Below are 18,156 nucleotides of genomic sequence, written 5' to 3' on the forward strand. Positions count from 1 at the left end.
GCTGCTAAGCAGGACAGTCAGCAGCGGCAAAAACACCAGGTGGGCTGGATAAATGTCCTCGGTGGGCCACATGTGGCCTGTGGGCCATAGTTTGAGGATGCCTGAAATAGGCAGAATCTGCACGCATCCTGGGCCCCAAGCAGCCCTGCCTACTCCATCAGCTCTCCTGCCTACAGAAAACCTGGAAGATGATATGCAAGTGACGCCTTCTTCTCAAGTGTCACCTGGAACTAAATCTCTTCCCAGTCCTATGTCAAGCTTCTTCCCTGAAACTGTCTTATCAAGCTAGCCCGAGGCCTGGTCTGCGTCTAAGCTAAATAAGCAGAAGGTCCCTCCCGGTCATCTGGGGGCACCAGCCGGACAGCCCGAGTCCCCAAGGACCTGGCAGATACCCGGCTGCCTGCTGTCCACCAGGACCAGCACAGAAATCTCCACATCGGCACCTGCCCTTCACCTGCTCTCCCTCCACAGGAAAGAAGAAGCAAAGTGAGATGCACTTGCACAGTCACTGTTCCCACTCCGACACAAGCAGCAACAGAAAGTAAACAGGCAGGGCCCCTGCTGCCTGCGCCATTCAGAAAGGAATTGTTTTGTCTCTTTGTCTTTCCACTCTCTGTCAGAGAACGGATTTGCACACAAAGGGACTTAATTAAGAGCTGTCCCCAGAAACTGTCAGCTTCTGAGTCTCAGGAAGAAAACAAGGGCAGGCACCACACAGCAGATTAGCAGTGCAGCAGTCTGACAAGCCAGGGCCCTAAACTCTCCCTTCTTCATGGTTCAGCTGGAGGCAAGACCTCCGTTCACTAACATCTTTCACATCCTCTTCTGAATAATTCCCTCAGATTAACACAGATCATACAGGAGCTTGCTAGGTCAGTTACCAGGAGCGAAAACATCCGCAGTGTTTGCAACGTGTATTTGCTTGTTGGCCAACGGCAGCAGTTAGTGCACCTGAGACCCAGGGCCACAGCGCCAGGCCGCCACGCCCGGGCAGGAAAGGGCCCCTTCCCTCCCACCTGGGGAGCAAGGGTGATGCTGAGATTTTTGTGGGATGACTTTAATATAATTTACTCATTCATAGAGTCCTAAATTAAGTCCTTAAAGTCAACTGGGTATGACCACCAGTTGGGGGTCATACCATAGATTTTGTTACAAGCTGAACCCCTCTTCTTCTGAAAAAAACTTGGAAGGTCAAAACTCTTTTGTTTGAGAATTAAAGGATTAAAGCTAAGTAATCCCTTGGGAGAAAGAAACACAAAGCTTATCTTTCACTTACATAAACAACAAAAATCAAATGTCTTCCCAAGAGTAGGTTTTAAAAGACAAGTGTGACATGGGATTGGCTCTCTTGGGGAGGACAAGCTCAGACTCCTTCAGGGACCAGTCAAGCGAGAACATGAGGCGAGGAACTAGGTGCCGTGATAGGGAGTGGCGGGGACTGTGGCAGACTGGGGAAAACAATGCCCTGAAACCAACATGTGTGTCGGACACACGCACCAGAGGAAAACAGAGCCGTGCTGCTCCCATCTGGCAGTCTTCCTTTGAGATGGCGGTGGGACAGTGTTCACGTTAAGCAGGGAGTGATGCAGAGGACCAAAAGGGTGTGTCAGTCTGCCTTTGCCCGAATCTGGCCAGGCTCCAGCAATAGGGCTCGCGCCTCCATCTATAAAGTGGCCACGTGGACGCTCGTCTGGACACCATCTGAAGTCAGAGTCTGGCTGTCTTGTTAAAGCTCCTTCAACGCACATCAGCTGCCAATTACCCAGAAAGTGCTGGGCCTCAGCCCAGGCCAGGAGCTGACAGGCACCATCAGCTCACACCGCTGGCCCTGCACCTCCCCCAAAGCATTCCGAAATTAGAACAGGACACCACCAGCGGTTTCTCCGGTTAATGAAGTCCCATTCCATGGGGTTTTGAGCTCTGGAGGAGAAGAGACTGCAGCGCCTGCTCACATAGACAGGGACTCTTTGCACTCAGATATACGGGTGCAATGGCCCCTGAGATCTGACCATTAAATTCTATCTGTCACCCCTCTGTCACCGGGAAGCAAGATGAGCTTATCTCCTTGTCTTCCTGGAGGGCACTGCACTGCACCCAGATGTGAGCTCTGCTCCCAGCGGGAGGTCGCCCTGAGCTGGGAAGCCCACATCAGAGCACAGTTTATCCCTCAGGCCGCCCTGCCTCCCCTGCTCCTGCGGCCCAGGCCCAGGCAGCAGGCTTGTCGGAATCCCTTTGCTTTTCCAACCTAGCCACCCCTACAGTGATGCTTGGGCGACATGGCTAAATCGGCTAAATCGCCAGCAAGTGGGGGCCAACGTGTTCGGGGCAGTTCTGCCCCACATGAGAAGGGGCTGTGGGCGTCTTCCCTGCTGACGCCCTGCACACCTGCCTCTCCACCGGCCGGGGGTCCTGCGCCCCCACACGCAGCTGTCAACAACGCAAGAGTGTTACCAGGTGCGGAGGCGTCACTCCTGACACGCCAAAGGGAATTAATACGAGTAGTGACTGGCAGGAAAGTATTTTATTGTTCCATATTTGTTTCAAGCCCCTTAAAACAAAAATACTGAGAGACTTTTTTTCAAGCACATAGAATTTGGAAGTAAAATATAAAAAATAAATTGTTTTTAAAGCCATACACAAGGAAAGCAAAGATACACTACAGAAGGGCCAATCCTTTTGGCATGGTGGAAGGAACTATTTATTTCTGAGAGGCCTGGTGCCAAAGGGAGCCAAGGATGAAGGGAATATCACTCCCAGGCACTCTGACCTTCACTACAGCAAGAGCAGGAAGGGCTCAAATGGAGCTTGGCGGTGCCTGTGAGGGGCAGCCCTCGGCAGCAGGAGGTGCCTTTGAAAATGCTCACCTATTTCCTGATTTGGCCTAAAGCGGAGCTGGCCTCCAGCACCTATTTTCTAAGAACATTGAAAAGTTCTATTCAATAAACTTTCCTGTCTAAGTGTAAAGTTGTCAACTCAAAATTCAGGCCAGGACAAACCCACCCCTGTAACGCAAGGCACATCTGGCCTCCAGCCACTAGATGTCAGTAACACCCCCCCACCTCCCAGTTATGACAACCAGAAATGCCTCCAACTTGCAAATGCCCCCTGGGGAGAAGCAGGCAATGCTGCCTCCAGCCGAGAACTACTGGTCTACAATTTAGTAAACAATAGGTTTCAATCACTCCTCCACTCTGTCACTTTGCTTCTGGGATCATTTTCCTTCTTTCTATATTTCATCCTTTAGTTTCCATTTATTTTTCTTTTTTTCTGGTTGTGAGCAGACATTATTTTATTTTTTTTTATTTTTATTTTTTATTTCAGCATATTATGGGGGTACAGATTTTAAGGTTTCAATAAATGCCCATTCCCCCCTCCCCCCACAAGTCTGAGTTTCCGCCATAAGATTTTTTGGTGGGTAGCTAGCTCTCTGTTATTGCTTAAAAATATATTTCTTCAGGCTCATTTTGCTGGATACCTACATCAGATTAACAAAGGGCTCTTTATTCTTCAAGGCAGTTCTATCATGTTGTGCTTCCCACTGTTGACAAGACCACCAGACCACCACTGCTGTCAGCCTGCTCACTGATGTCCAGAGATAATGTCTTCTCTCTCTGGTTGCTCTTAAAGTCTTTCTTTTGCCTTTGGTGTTCCACAGCCTCACTATGATATGGCTAGCTGTGGATATATTTTTATTTATCTTTCTTTAGACTTATTGGGTTTCCTGAATCAGGAAATAGATGTTCTTTAACTAGAACTTCTCAGACACTCTCTCAATTTCTCCCATATTCTCCAAATCCCAATCTGTTCTCCATGTACCATCACATCTCTTTCTCAAGTTCCATCTGCACGTCAGTGTTTCACACTAGGTAACTCATTCAGATCTACCTGCTAGTACACTAAATTAGCTCTCAATCTGTATCTACTCTGCTACTGTTAAACCTCACACTGAATATTAATTCCATGGGATTTATATCATTTGTTAAAAGTATCATTCATTTAGACAAGTTCTATTTGATTTATTTTCAAAGCTGACTAGTATTTGGGATATGTTTCTGATCTTTACCCACTAATCTTATTCTAATATTTTTATGCATATCAAATGTGCTCATTTTACATCCAATATCTGGATCTGATTCAACTGCTTTTACTTCAGCTAACTCTTGCTTAGGATCCCCTTTCTTGTTGTGCATAATTTTTAGTTTGTGGTCACATTCCTTGAAATACCGTTTGTGGGAATTTTTCACAACCCTGATAAACGGTGCATTCCCGCAGTGTTTGCTTAGGTCAGATATCTGTGCACCACTTTAGAAAAATATCCCACTTGGATTTTTCAGACCACACAGGGGAGCACGAATTTGGGCTCCACAACTATAAAAGGGAATGCTTGCTCTGGACGCCAACTACCCCGGGAAAACATAAACATCTCCTTCACCATTGCCCAGTACTGAGGCCCACTGAGGGGTGTTTGCCTACCCTGTCCCTTTGCAGGACATGCTCTTGGGGTCCCAGGCTTTGGGACATAGATCCTGATCTGGCTCTCTCTACATGAGCCCTGGACAGGACAGGTGCCCCCGCCTGGCCATGAGCACTGAGGCCCAGGCCCTGGGACCAATAGATGCCCCCAGGCAGCCACCACTGTGAGTTCAAGACAGCGGATTTTTCTCTCTTGACTCCAACTTTCACCTCCACGAATTAATTTCTCTTACTTCCTTGCCATCTCAGATGTGCTTTTAAAAAGAATGTGTTTTACATGATAACCAGGATTTCATGGATTTTGTAAAAGGTGGGTTTTCAGGCTGTCTTCTATAGACCTGTTTAAAGCTATGTCACTTCAGCTATAACTAGAAACGTGCAGAGCCACGTGGCATCTTAATTCTCAATCTCTATGATTTTCCACAGGCCTAGGGCTTCGAAAAGAACTCACAGGCCATCGGCAGATGCCTGACATCATCCTCTTCCACAGATTTGAAAGGCAGTCTGTGTCCTGGCCGCACCCCAGTGCCCAACAGAAATAGAATGAAAAGTGAGATCCAGCTGGCAGGATCTCAGCTTGGAACAGACAGGCAGGATTTCCAGCTACATGGTCAGAAAAGCGGCACGAAGGATGGAGACAGAGCATGTAGGCCCGGGTAGAAAACCACATCCTTCACTCAAACTCACAATTTTGCCCTAGAACATCTGTCCCAGGACTCCTCTGTCATTTAAAAAAGAGCCATCAACAACAATAGAGTCTATTAATAATAATAATTAATGATAAATAATAGAGTGGCTTCCAGCTGTGTGCCTTCCCACCCCCGCCCCCTCCACGCCCTCACAACAGGTCACATAGCTCAGCACTGACGCCTGTGCCTGGGATGGACCTGTTTGCTTCTCATCCCGTCTCCAGGATCTAGCCCAGTGCCGGGCGTATGGTGTTCAAAATACTTTGAAATAAATTTGAAAATCATTTTTCTGTTGGGCCTTATCAGATTTGGGGATAGCATCTGAGTAGGAAATGTTTTATGGGGAAACACGGCTCCGTGGGGCCAGCCGTGAAGCTGAGCATCTACAGTCCTCCTAGAGACCAAAACATGCTGGGCGCGACCACTTCTCTGTGGGCCGACACACAGCAAAACTGGCCTGGACCTCCACACCAACTGGGAGCAGGCCTTTCCCCTCGTGTTGTTCAAAGCTTTATATCATACGTTCATACTGCTTTCACATATATCTTACTGACTTCCTGCAAAGTGAGAAAAATGCAGACTACCACTGGGGCTGGGAAGTGGGGGGGGGACAGGATGAAATGAAACAACGGTTCACGCTGACATCTTAAGACGGTAAGTACCCTGTCCTCAAAGTCCTTGAAGATGATTCGCCTCCCACACTGAAGGGGACAGGACTCGATAGCATGGAACTTACATTCCAAAACCTACTCTAGTTATCAACTGGCTCTATGATTGTGAATGAGGCACCAATTTTCTAAGGTGAAATTCCACTGCTTATGAACAGAGCAGCTTTACAAAGTCACGAGTCTACTGGATCATGGGTGAGTCACATCCCTCCAAGTGGGGATGTGGTCAGCTGGAGAGCAAATGCCCTCCCCAAGGAGCATCCCTGCGCAGTACCAGCAGATGGCTGCCATTGGAGAATCATCCCATTTTCATAAAAAATAGGCAATCTAGGTATTTATACGAACTTCTCATTTGTCAAATATTGGCACTAGTCAAACAAATGTTTCATACCCCATGAGCCAAACAGAGCACCTCCTTAGGCTAGACCTGGCCCTCAGACCACCTGTTTGCCCCGTGAGGCTCTGATAATCTCTGGGATCCTGCCCACCTCTTGCGTCCAGCATTCTATCCACTGCCTCTGGAGTGCTTCTCCCTTGCCCATGGGGAGCTCCAGGGACTAAGTGCTTTGGTTCTCATTTCAACTCTAGATTTCAAACTTCGAAGGGCATAACCATTTACTTTATCCTAGATGGCTAAGTCAAATAAGACATAAATCCATGTAAATAATGCTTAGCTGCATGGATCAAGCATTCATTGGACACTAATGTAGGCCAGGTGCTCCAAGCCTGTATAAACTTTCCTTTCTCCAGGTACCTGAAATTCTCTTTGCCACGACAAAATACTACTTCACTATCATGCAGTCATGACGACACTGTGGAAGAGCTACAAGTGCACAGACTAGGGCTCACATCCTGGCTCTGCCATTTACCAGCTCTATGACCTTGATCAAGTCACTTAACTTTTTTGAACCTTAGTTCTCTCCTTTAAAATAAAAAAAAATACTGCCAATGCATCAGTCTGTTGTGTGAATCACCAATAAAATAAAAAGCCAATGTATAAAAAATTTAGGAACTGAATAAATATCGGTTCCCTTCTGTCCATCACAAAAGGCCAAATTTTTTGGTGTTAATTCCTTACTACGTACACACTATATGACACATGTAAATAAGCAGTTTTTAAACTTGTGTTTCTCCTACCTCAGTTAGGGACACATCTGAAAAAAATCCAGAGAGAAGCCATATGGACTGGACTCCCTTTTTTTTTCTTTTAGGTTGTTAACTGTTCAAATGTTTTTAGGCAGAGGCAAAAACTGAGAGGTTCAGAATTTGCAAAATCTTACTGAGAACCAAAACAAACTCAGAGGCAGCACATGCACGAGGCTAACTCACACAAAAGAACATAAACTTTACACAGATTGATTCAGGAAGGTGGAAAACAGTAGCATTGTTTTTGGTTAAGTAACATTACGCCAAGAATAGACTGAAAAGTACTAATAATTGTGGCTTTCTCTTTACTGGCACTTCCTCATAACTGCAACAGAGATCTAATGGAGGCTTTGATTCCAAATTTCATGTTAGATTTTTTTTTCACTGATAAAAATCTGGAAATGAGATTTGGCGATGGGGTTACTGCCAAGTCAAATACAGAAATCGTCAGAGAGAGGGTTTGGTTTAACTCAGTGGCCCCAAATTGTTTCATCTACCAGTGCCCTTCCTGTTATCTCCCTTTCAATAGTTCTCATGCTTTGAAAGACAGTGTAGCAAGCAACACTCATTAATAATTCATCTTCTCTTTCTCTTCAAAGACTGATACAATCACCAATCAGAGCCGCTGATCAGCTATGATAACCAGTGTTGATACACAGGACAGACATCATGCCAGCCAAAAGCAAAGAAATGTGAAGTTTTAATTACCCTCCACGGCCTTAGTTCAGAGGCACATAAATTCCACTAGGTTCTGAAAACATGAAATAGGCCTGCAAACCCCCATTTCCACCTTCACAGTTCTCCAGGGGACCAGGATTCCCATGATGGGAACAACTTGTTTTGTTGAACAAAATAGGGTCATTTTTTTAGTAATGGATTTCATGTGTTATTTAGTTCTGGACTGGATGGTAGTCACAGGGCGAAATTTAAAGCTGCTCAACAGAGACCTTCCTAGTCACCTTTTAGTTATCTACGACACAAAGATTCATTCACATAACTAATACAAGAACTGCTACAGTGACTCTCAGAATGGAACATACACAGAATCAGAGCCATCGGGTGGGCCACTTAGTTCTGTTTATTTGGCATTTAGTTTATTTTCCACTCACTCTGTACCTTCTTTATCAACACTTTCTTCCAATGATACCTGCTCATGCATCTTTCCCCCACCACAATGCTTGTATCTCCTTGGGCCTGTTTCTAGGAGGTCAGCTCTGGTCACTGACACCCTATGTTATAGGCTGAATTTTGTGTTCTTAAAACTTACATGTTGAAGTCCTGAGCTCCGACACCTCAGAATGTGGCTGTGCTAGGAGACAGTGTCATTACAGAGGTAGCTAAACTAAAAATGAGCTCACAAGAGTGGGCCCCACTACAATGAGTGCTGTCCTTATAAAGGAGGACATTTGGACAGGGATGCACACAGAGGGACGACCATGTGAAGACACGGGTGAAGACGGCCATCTGCAAGCCAAGGAGAGAGGCCGCAGAAGGAATCAGCCCTGCCCACAGCTTGATCTCAGACTTCCAGCCTCTAGGACTACAAGATAATAAATTTCTGTTGTTTAAACCACCCAGTCTGTGGTTCAGCAGACAAATATACTCTAGGAAGTAGAAAACAGATGAAAATATCATTCATTTATTTAAAAAGTATAAACTGATAGACACGCTTTTCATTTTCTAAGTTGGATGCCTAATGGTGTAAGTTGAAGAATAAGACACTTGGCATAATTTGAGAGGCAGTGGAGAAAATTCTACTATTAACTATGTATTTATTTGGATGTACAAATTAAATTACAAGCATCCCTGGAGGAATGAGGTTATTACTCTCATTATTAGCAGCTTAATGGTATTTTGTGGAATCAGTGAGGTCTTCAACCAATATCTAGCTAAGATCAAACAGGAGTGGGAGTTTGATGGGGTGAAACAGTGCGGAGAGAAGGACAAACACAGGGCTGGACAGAAACCAGGACAGAGAAGGCAAGAAAATGTGCCCAAAGGGAAGCCCAGGAAGATAGGGAGAAGAAGCTGCTCTCACCGCTGGAGCCTAACGCCTGCGCACCACAGACACCACAGGCTCATGGCGGCTCTGGAGTTTATCGGCAGCTCAGGGAGGTTCCAGCCTCCATCAGTAGTTAGTTTTCTCTCTCTCTCTCTCTCTCTCTCTCTCTCTCTCTCTCTCTCTCACTCTCTCTCTCTCTCTCTCTCTCTCCCTCTCTCCCTCTCTCCCTCTCTCCCTGTCTCCCTGTCTCTCTCTCCCTCAGCAGAGAACAGACAGTTGAAGGGCCTGTGCATGTCACAGGGAAACAAGCAGCCTGGGTAATCTTCCTTTCTGCTCCTTTCTTGCTAAGGTAAGCAGTGTTCCAAGCATGGCCCTATTGTACCATAATCTCCATTTGAATCACCTTTTCTTCAGAGAAGCTCATACCACTTCAGACAGAAAATGCTTTGGTTTTTCATTTTCCATATATTTTGTGCTACGCAAACCACAGGCTACAATTCATCTATCCCTCTGAAGCCCAGAACTCCTGGAGCAGGCACATTAACAACTGCTGTGCCCCAGTGCTCAGCATGACAACAAATCCCCATTACTGCAGCCCACAAAACCCAGGACTCACAGCCGATCCTACACAGGTCTACATTCATGTTTTCAATCACCAATCAGAGCCGCTGATCAGCTATGATAACCAGTGTTGATACACAGGACAGACATCATGCCAGCCAAAAGCAAAGAAATGTGAAGTTTTAATTACCCTCCACGGCCTTAGTTCAGAGGCACATAAATTCCACTAGGTTCTGAAAACATGAAATAGGCCTGCAAACCCCCATTTCCACCCTTAACAAAGTAATGTGTCCTCTTTTGTACATTGAAGGCAACAAAAATAGATGCTAAATGACTTTCACCAGCCGTACTAAATTAGGGAAATGCCTAGAAATTTCCCAATACTAACAGAAATAAACAAACATGATATAACACAACAAAATTTTCATGCACTTGTCCTACTATAGGAGTAGGCATATAATTAAAAATTAGTAACATCTTTGCAACATTCACCCATGTGTGCATCCTACATATGATAAGGACTGCATGAAAGTTAAGAATGAAATATTATTTCAAGATGGAAGATGCACTTAACACTCTACAAATAACTTTACTGGTATCTCAATTCGTCCCAAAATTATATTCCAATTTCCCTTTTGTCAGTATCATCTCCCATCTCCAGAGTTTGAAAACACATTCTACCTATTGACTACAAATTTTTGTAAACAGGAATCAGAGATTCCCCTCCCCATAGACAAAAGCCCCTTCATGGCTTCTAGCATTTAGCAATGAATTACTAAAACGGAAGTTTAAATTCTCTCTACTTGTGCTCTCAGGTAAAAGAATGGCAACTCTGAAGTGTGTGGGTTCTTTAAATCAAGTACTTATAATTCCCTAGCCTACCCCATGGGATAGTTCTAACACATGACTATGGAACTACAAACAGTGCAAACAACAAATGTTATTAATTAAAAACCAACTGCTTATCTTTGACCTCAGAAGAGTTCTTTTATCTTAGGAATACAAAACACTCAAAATAATTATTTTCTTGGGACCACACCTGTTACCCCAACCCAGGTCAAAGTGGAAGGCCCCTTCTCTGGGCTCTGCGAACACCATGGTTCCTTTCCTGGCCACACTCGCCTGGGCACTTTTGTGTTGCACCCCAAACATCTGGAGAGGTATCTACCAGACTCCCCAGGAGACAGGAAGCATTTTGAGGGAAGGGTTCCTGACTTAGTTAATGTTGTATCACCAGTGCCTGGCTGATACGAGTTTCTCACCAAAATTGTCTTTCCCCAAAGGGCTGACCCCAATAGTGAGTAATAAGCAATGTATGCCTAGAGCTATATCCTGCTGGAGCAGCCTTAGAACTAGCTGGTCAGTTATCCTACAGATGAGAAAAGAAACCCAGAGGGAACATGTCCTTTGCTCCAATCCTGCAGCTGGTTAAGGGCAAAGCCAGAATAGAAACCCATTTTCCTGAATCTAAATTCCCGTGCTCTTTCCACATTTTGTACAGTATCTATAGATCTGTCTTTCCTGGCTTTATAGTTCTACAACACTCCATAGATAATTCATTGCTACAACTCATTAACTACATGTCCTTCGCATCCTAGGCCACGCACTCAGCAGATCTCCCAAGCTAATCCCATCCCAGAGGGGGAGTCCAGCAGGTTCCTCCCAGCCTGCCTCCCAGCTCTGCTTTGGCGGCTGCAGGGTCCCTGGCGCCCTCTGCAGGCCGGAAGGGGACAGCTCTGGCGTGTCAAATCAATGTCCACACCTCGGCAGGCCAAAGGTTGAGCTTACTGTGGGGAGTCTGGAATCACTCTCCCAGTCCCTTAGCCAAGAGGCAGGGGTTTACCTGGCACCTACCGTGTTGGGGAGGCACTTCCATCCAAACTAGTCCCCAGTGGGGCGGGGCTTTTGGTAGATAACAAGGGTTAAAAGCATGCACTTTGGAGTAGAACTTACTACTCTGGCAATGTGAATCTTCTTAATAGCTACATTGGCTTCAACACGTTATTTAAATATTCCGTGTCTCAGTTTTTTCTTTTCCATAACAATGGAGATGATAGATAATAATCTGCTTTCTAGCATATGTTTAACTAAAGTAATGTACAGGAAAACACACAGCCTGGAGGCTGACACAGTGAGCATGAAGCAAATGGCCGGTGCTATTACTATTACTACTAATATTATTCATCTCAAATGAAACAGTTTTTAACCATAAACTGTACTTCTTGGTTTTGCCATCCACTGTGTTTTGGCACCCAATAAACAAACATTTTCTTTTTCTTTCAATTTTTAGAATATTTGCATGATATCCAGAACACATAATCTAGGGAAAAGGTTTGTTTATATGAATAGTCTTTCTTAATTAGCTAATAGTTGAAGAATATATCCCACATGGCATGGTAAGTTACCCTGTGTTTGAAAACAAGTTGAGCAGTTCACCAGCAGCACTTTCAAATTAGGAGCAATAAATTAAAGTAGAAGTACAGCCAATACCTGCTGGGTCCGTCCCCTTCAATGCTGTGGGCTTCATTCTAATGAAACCCTTTCACCGTGAACACTGAGGGAATCGATGTGGATTGGCCGCATTGCTCTTTGAAGGCTTACCCCTGCGCTGAGAGTCCTGCTGGAAGGAGATGAGCACGCGCGCCACACCTCTGGGACCAGAGAGCACCCTTCCTTCAAAGTGAGGCCCAGGGCCATTCCCCCTCCCTGTAAAGTGTAAAGTCGCTTCTTACCACGAACTCCTCCAAAGTCTGGTAGGTCTTGCCCCGGAACTCGCAGTAGTTCTTCCTTTCCTTGCACTGCGGGCAGCACTGGCTCGTGTCGACGTGGATGCAGCGCGGGTGTAGCCTCGGGCACTCGGGCTGCGCGCACAGCGGCCCCTCCTCGGTGCACAGGCACGGGCAGGCCGAGGGTCCAGGGGCGAACTTCTCCCCGATCGCGTACACGAAACCACTCTCGTCTACGCAGCCCTTGCCGCGATAGTCCGGGTATGCGTACTCCTCCAGCGGCTCCGGCGTGGGCTCGAGTTCCGGGCCCATCGCGTCCTGGGCGGCGGCGGCCAGGGACTCCACCTGCGGGGTGTCCCCACGGAGCCGGGACTGCAGGTCCCCGGCCTTGGCGCCCCCGCCCTGCGCCGCCCAGGCCTGCTTCAGCTTGCTCCACGGCTCCCGGCCGGCTAGCCCACGGCTGCTCTTGCCCTTCCAGTCCCGGCCGCCGCCGCCCTCGTCCCTCGCAGGGCGCCCGAGCTCGCCCACCCGCCCCGGGCCGTCCCGAGACGCGTGCTCGCGCTTCTCCTGGCCTGGCTGCTCCGGTGCCTGGGCCAGCTTCTCCAGCGGGATGCTCGGACTGCACAGAGCCACCATCAGGCAGCAGGTGACCAGGAGGGAACTGGAGAGCGCGCCAACTGCCATCGCAGTGGAGCTGGGCATCCCCTACCACGTCCCGGCGGGCGGGCGGGCGGGGAGCGCGGCCGAAGGGCGAGTCGCATTCACAGCCCGTGGGCGCGCTGCCGCCAGCCGGGAGCCGCCGTCCCTGCGGAGAGAACAGCAGCACAACTGAGCCCCGCGGCCCGCGCGCGCCCCGGCCCGCCGCGGCCCCCACCCGGGCTCCGGCATCGCTCTAGATTAACGCGCCGGACGACCGGGGCGGGGGCATCACGCCCAGCGTCGATGCGCGGCCGGGCTTCTTAGACACCGCAAATGGTGGAAGCATACGTGGATAGCGAAGTTCAAGAAAAACACCGGCCGGCGGTGTTTCTGATGTAGCGGCAATTAGTGCTGGAAATGGGAATGCAGGAAGCCGGCCCGCGTCCCCCTGCCAAGCTCGGCTAGGAACCGCGTAATTCAGGCACCCGGGCGTCCCTCCCTAGGTCTGGCCACATTTCCCTAAAGTTATGAAATGGGGGGTTCCGCAGTGGAATTAGAGAGGGACGAATGTGCGCTATAGTAAGAGGGAAACCCTTCCTCATTTGCTCTAGGGGTTTGTGCTAAGGAGAGGGGGCAACACGCTTCGCCTACGGACTCTAAGATTCATTTCTAACAACTTCTTAAACGCCCCCAGTCCTGGAGCCGACGACCCCTCCCCGCGACCCCCTCTAACGCCCGCTACAAGGAAGCCCTGGCCACGGCCGGCCGGGTCGGGGATTCCCGGGGCTTCGGCTCGGCGGACCGCACGCGCCGGGCGGGCCGGCCACTCGGCGGCTCCGGGCAGCGACGCGAGCCAGGTCGCCGGCCGCAGCGCTCGTCTTGTAACTGCTTCCAGCCGGAGGCGGGCCCGGCGGTGAGCAGCAGGGCCGGCAGCACTGGGGTGTGCGGTGGGAGAGGCTGGCGCTCAGGGCGCAGGGTGGGGACGAACCCTCTTACTCCCCGGATCCCCGCCAGCCTTGCCGGATCCCAAAGTTTCCGCCGCCCGAAGGGGCCGAAGCGTCCGAGACGCGGCGGAGCACTGGCAACACAGCCTCTCTCAGCCTCCTTCCCTCAACGCCCCCACTCTGCGCACTCCAGTGCGTCTGTCCCCTCCCTCTCTACCCCCCTCCAGTGGGGCTCCGCTGCTGCCGGCCCTCTACTCACCCCCTACGGGGCCCGGCCGACCTAAGCCCCAGGCTAAACGTCGCCCGTATTTACAAACTTGGGCTGGGGAGGGGGCTCCTCCCGAGCCGCAGGGAGGCGAAGCGGTGCCCGGGCGCGTCCCGGCGCGCATGGCGCCGCCACCCAGCATGCACCCTCACCCCGCGGACCGGCGCCCAACCTACATACATGAGCGCGGGGCGCGGGCCGGACGCCGGGCTCGCGGCGGGCGCTGGGGCAGCAGCGGCGGGCGCGGCCCCGAGGCGCCGGCGCCCATCCTCCGGCGGGCCGGGCACCGCGCAGGGCGGGCGGCCGAGAGCGCAGCCCCACCTGCGCGCTCCGCCCCGCGCGCGCGCCGAGCTCAGGCGTCCCCGGGGACTCGCACCCCGCACTGCCAGGGGCCGGAGGCTGCGCCCCAACTCGCGTCAGTGGCCCCGCCGCCCGCGGCCGCTCATCCCCGTCTCCTCCCCGCTCCTCCGCCACAAAGCGCGCCCTGGGGGCACCGGCCCCGCCCGGCTCTTGGCCGCGGGCGGGCTCGGGGAGCTCTCCAGGCCGGCGGCCGGGGGTCTGGGCGGCCGCGTCGCGGCGGAGGGAGAGGAGAAGCCGGGAGCGCGGCCGGCGGGCGGGCGGCTCCGAGACCCGCGAGGGAGCGGCGCGCCGCTTCCCGCCCCCCGCCGCAGCCGCAGCCGCAGCCGCCTCCCGCCGCTCTCGCGCGCCGCTCCCTCCGCGCTGCCCCGCACGGGAGGCGTCCCCGCGGGCCCGCGCTGCCCCGTGGGAGGACCTCCCGCCCTCCGCTTCCCTCGCGCCGCTCGGCCCACCTGTCAGTCCCCGGCGCGGCCGCCTCCCGCCCCGCGCCCGCCCTCCCCGCGCGGCCATTCTCCGGCTTGTCACTCATTCTGCGCTGGACCTTTCATCTTGGCTTTTTTCTTTTCTTTATTCTTTCCCTTAATTTCTTCCTTCCTAATTGGCCCCCTCTGGTTTGCCTCTCCGTGGACTGCTTGGTTTGGCTGCTGTTGAAAAACCTAAACTAAACTGTGTTCGGTTTGGAAGTCGAAGGCCGCGTCAGCTTAGCAGACCGCTGGGAGCTTCCTCCTCTTTACGCCCAGACACCCAGAGGTATAGACGTGCAGCTGTAAGAAACTTACAAAAGTCCAAACAAAGTATTCTCTTAATCTCTGCCAATCTCCTTTTCTCTCCTCCTTCTCTCCGTTTTTCCTGCTGCTATGTGTTCTACTTCACATAAAAAACATTTTTTTATTAATTTTGCTAGAAGCCTCAACAGTTAGACAGAGGCCTGTGTTTTTATCCTTTGATCTTGGGAAAAGTGAAAAGATCAATAATAATAACTATTCAAATTAACCCCTGAAATGGAATTTTTATAGAAATATCCGTTCCCAGGGCAGTGATTCCTACTCATGTCATTTTAGAATCCCTGAAAATGTTCAGATGGTAATCACACAGTCTTTCTCTACAAAGTTAGGCCATCTGTGGGGGTTGCAGGGCTAGTCTGGGACAAATTCCACCCCCCAACCCCCTTGATATGGTCGAACCAGGCTTAAATGAGTCACTAAAAAGGGTTGAGAGGCTCTTTGAAAGCCTGGGGGGAAAGCTGCTTTCCCTTTCCACAGAAAAAAGGAAAGGAAAGAAGAGGAAGGGAGAGGAGAGGAAAAACAAACAACAACAAAAAGAACCAAGAACCCCCCAGGTTGGATGAAGGGCTTCCATGTCCAGGACGACTTGGGTCTTTCTGCCATTGCAGCCACCACTCTGTCTTCTTGCCACCCCAGACGAGAGACAGGCCACGTGTCCCACGGGCGGCAGCGGCCTGGCCACTCACCTGGCTGCTGCTTTCCATCAGATGCTCTAATCAATTATGGCTGCTGTGTCTTTATGATGCCTCTAAGACAAATATCCCAAATTTCACAATGCCACCAAAATAAAAACAAAGTTCAGGGTGTGATCATGTATAATGTGGAAAATGGGTCCTCAATGAGGTATCTTGTAATACAAATGCTTTTATAGAATCGAGGCAGCTTGGGTTAGGGTACAGCTTTTGCTATTTTCCTTTCCTATTAGCCAATTCTGTTCTAGTCATTAGATATCCTGTTTGTTTTATAGCCCAAAAGTGCTCTCACATGGTTACAATGGGGTAGCCCCAAATAGATGTGACCAGTAATAATAAAACTATAATAGTATGTGTCTAAGATTCCATTTCTAACTGAAAAATGTGTTGGGGGTCCAATTGAGGGAATAATAATGTCTCTTTATTGATCTGCTTCACTCACAGTTCCCTTTGAATCAGAATCCTCTTGTCCTTGCCTCATGGTCCCAGGGGACACCTATGCATATGAGAGAGTCAAGTTTGCAAGAAGAGACCTGACAAAAGGATTAATTATGCAACCAAGTGCCCAAGCTATTTTATTGTGTCAGATAGTCTCAGTGATGGTGTGATAGGGCAGATGAAAGGGGAAAACAATTTCAGAAGAATTTCTGTCCTTAGTGAAGAACACTACTCCTATGGCTTGACTAGCTCATAAATTCAAGAAAATATAGAGGACTTTGTACAGATTGAAGGAATTTGCAATTTTTTTATTGCCAGTGCAAAAAAAATGTGCAATTCACTTTTTCTTTTGTTTCTTTTTCTCCTTCCCTCCCTCATGATCTCTTTCTTTTCCTTCCTTTCTTCCCTTTTTTCCTTCCTTCACTTCTCCCTTCCCCTCTTCCTCCCTCTGTCTCTTTCCCTCATTTCCCTCCCCTCCCCTCTTTCCAGGCAGCAGAGAGCAAGGCAGCAGCAGATGGGTCTCTGGTCAGAGTGTAAGGTGACATGGATCTCATCTGAGCCCTAGCAGGGACCAATTTTCCAACCTTGGCACATCACCCAGTGATACAGGGTCTTTGTTTTCTCATATTTAAAAGGAAAAAGAGAGAATCTCTGAATGGATAGAAACCCTAGAGCATTCTAGGAACGAGGCACATTTCTGCCCCCATACCCTGTTTTAACTTGGTTTGTCACTTTCACTTTTCTGTGTGCAGGAGTTAAATCCATCGGCTGAAGTACAGTCACGTTCAGTAGCCATGCTGAGAGTCCGTGCTTGGCCGCAAGGCCAACCCTGAGCCATGCAGAGTAGGTGGGTTCCAGGCAGGATTCTATTTTGCCTTGAAATGTCAGTCACCTTTCCTGTCCCCTTAGGCAGAATTAATATTACCTTTCTCTTCTCCACCAGAGCATTGCTTATGTCTCTGTTACAACCCTTGCAATAGTCACCTTTTTCACAGCTATGGGGTATCTGCACCTACTTCTGAAACAGCAGCTTATTAAAGGGCTGGGGCTAGGTTTCATTTACCTGCCTATGCTTAGAGCCTATAGCCCTATCAGGACCAAATGAGGAGAGAGGGAGAAGAGAAGGAGGGAAGAAAGAAAGGGGGAAAAGAAGGAAGGGAGGTAAGGGGAAAGAAAGGAAAGAAGAAGGGAAGGGGGAAGGAGGGAGGGAAGAAGAAAAGGAGGAAGGAAAGAGGAGAGTAAGAGAGAGAAGGAAGAAGGGGGGAGAGGGGTAAGGAAGAAGGAAGAAACGGAAAAGAATGATGGAAGGAAGGAAAGAAGGAAGGAAGGAAGGACAAAACTAGGAGAAACTTTGTCATTACCCACTCAATGCCAGGCAATGTCACAGCCATCTCATAGCCATCTCATTGAATTCCTTAGAATATTCCTAGTCTCGGAGGACCATTACTGTTTTCTATTTGCCAGTGTGAAACCACACCTGAAACAAGTAGAGATGTGACTGAGGTCATACAGCTAATAGGAAGAGTCAGGTGGACAGGGACACCTGTAACTCCAGTTCCAGCTTCTCCTCCCAGCACAGCCTGGCTGCTGTCTTGGAGTGGGCACGTGCTCAGTGACTTAGGACTTACTCTGCTGAATTAAACTGACTCTCCCCAGTCTCTCTACTCAGATGACACAAATGACAAATGACTTTCTTGCATCCTGGGCCTTGCACTCATCAGATTGCAGAGAAGCAGCAGGTGATATGAGAGGTCAGAATAGGCCCGGAGGG

General features: G+C 49.3%; 1 protein-coding gene across 4 annotated transcripts in view; it reads right to left on the bottom strand.

Moving 5' to 3' along the window:
- VWC2 (von Willebrand factor C domain containing 2) overlaps nucleotides 1–13,070 on the bottom strand; it is a 135,363-nt gene extending 122,293 nt beyond the window's left edge. For 3 of the 4 annotated variants that reach the window (XR_012920972.1, XM_012735982.3, XM_076006258.1), the window contains exon 1: nucleotides 12,272–13,055. Coding sequence is in view for 3 of the 4 variants with exons in the window: in XM_012735982.3 (XP_012591436.1) it covers nucleotides 12,272–12,967 (696 nt within the window). In the remaining variant the exon portion in view is untranslated. Of the gene's footprint in view, nucleotides 1–12,271 lie in introns of all 4 variants that reach the window. The other variant, XM_020289933.2, reaches the window with a different exon arrangement.
- Nucleotides 13,071–18,156: the final 5,086 nt, after the last annotated feature.

Source organism: Microcebus murinus, chromosome 9, assembly GCF_040939455.1.
Source record: "Microcebus murinus isolate Inina chromosome 9, M.murinus_Inina_mat1.0, whole genome shotgun sequence".
In the NCBI taxonomy this organism is placed as follows: domain Eukaryota; kingdom Metazoa; phylum Chordata; class Mammalia; order Primates; family Cheirogaleidae; genus Microcebus; species Microcebus murinus.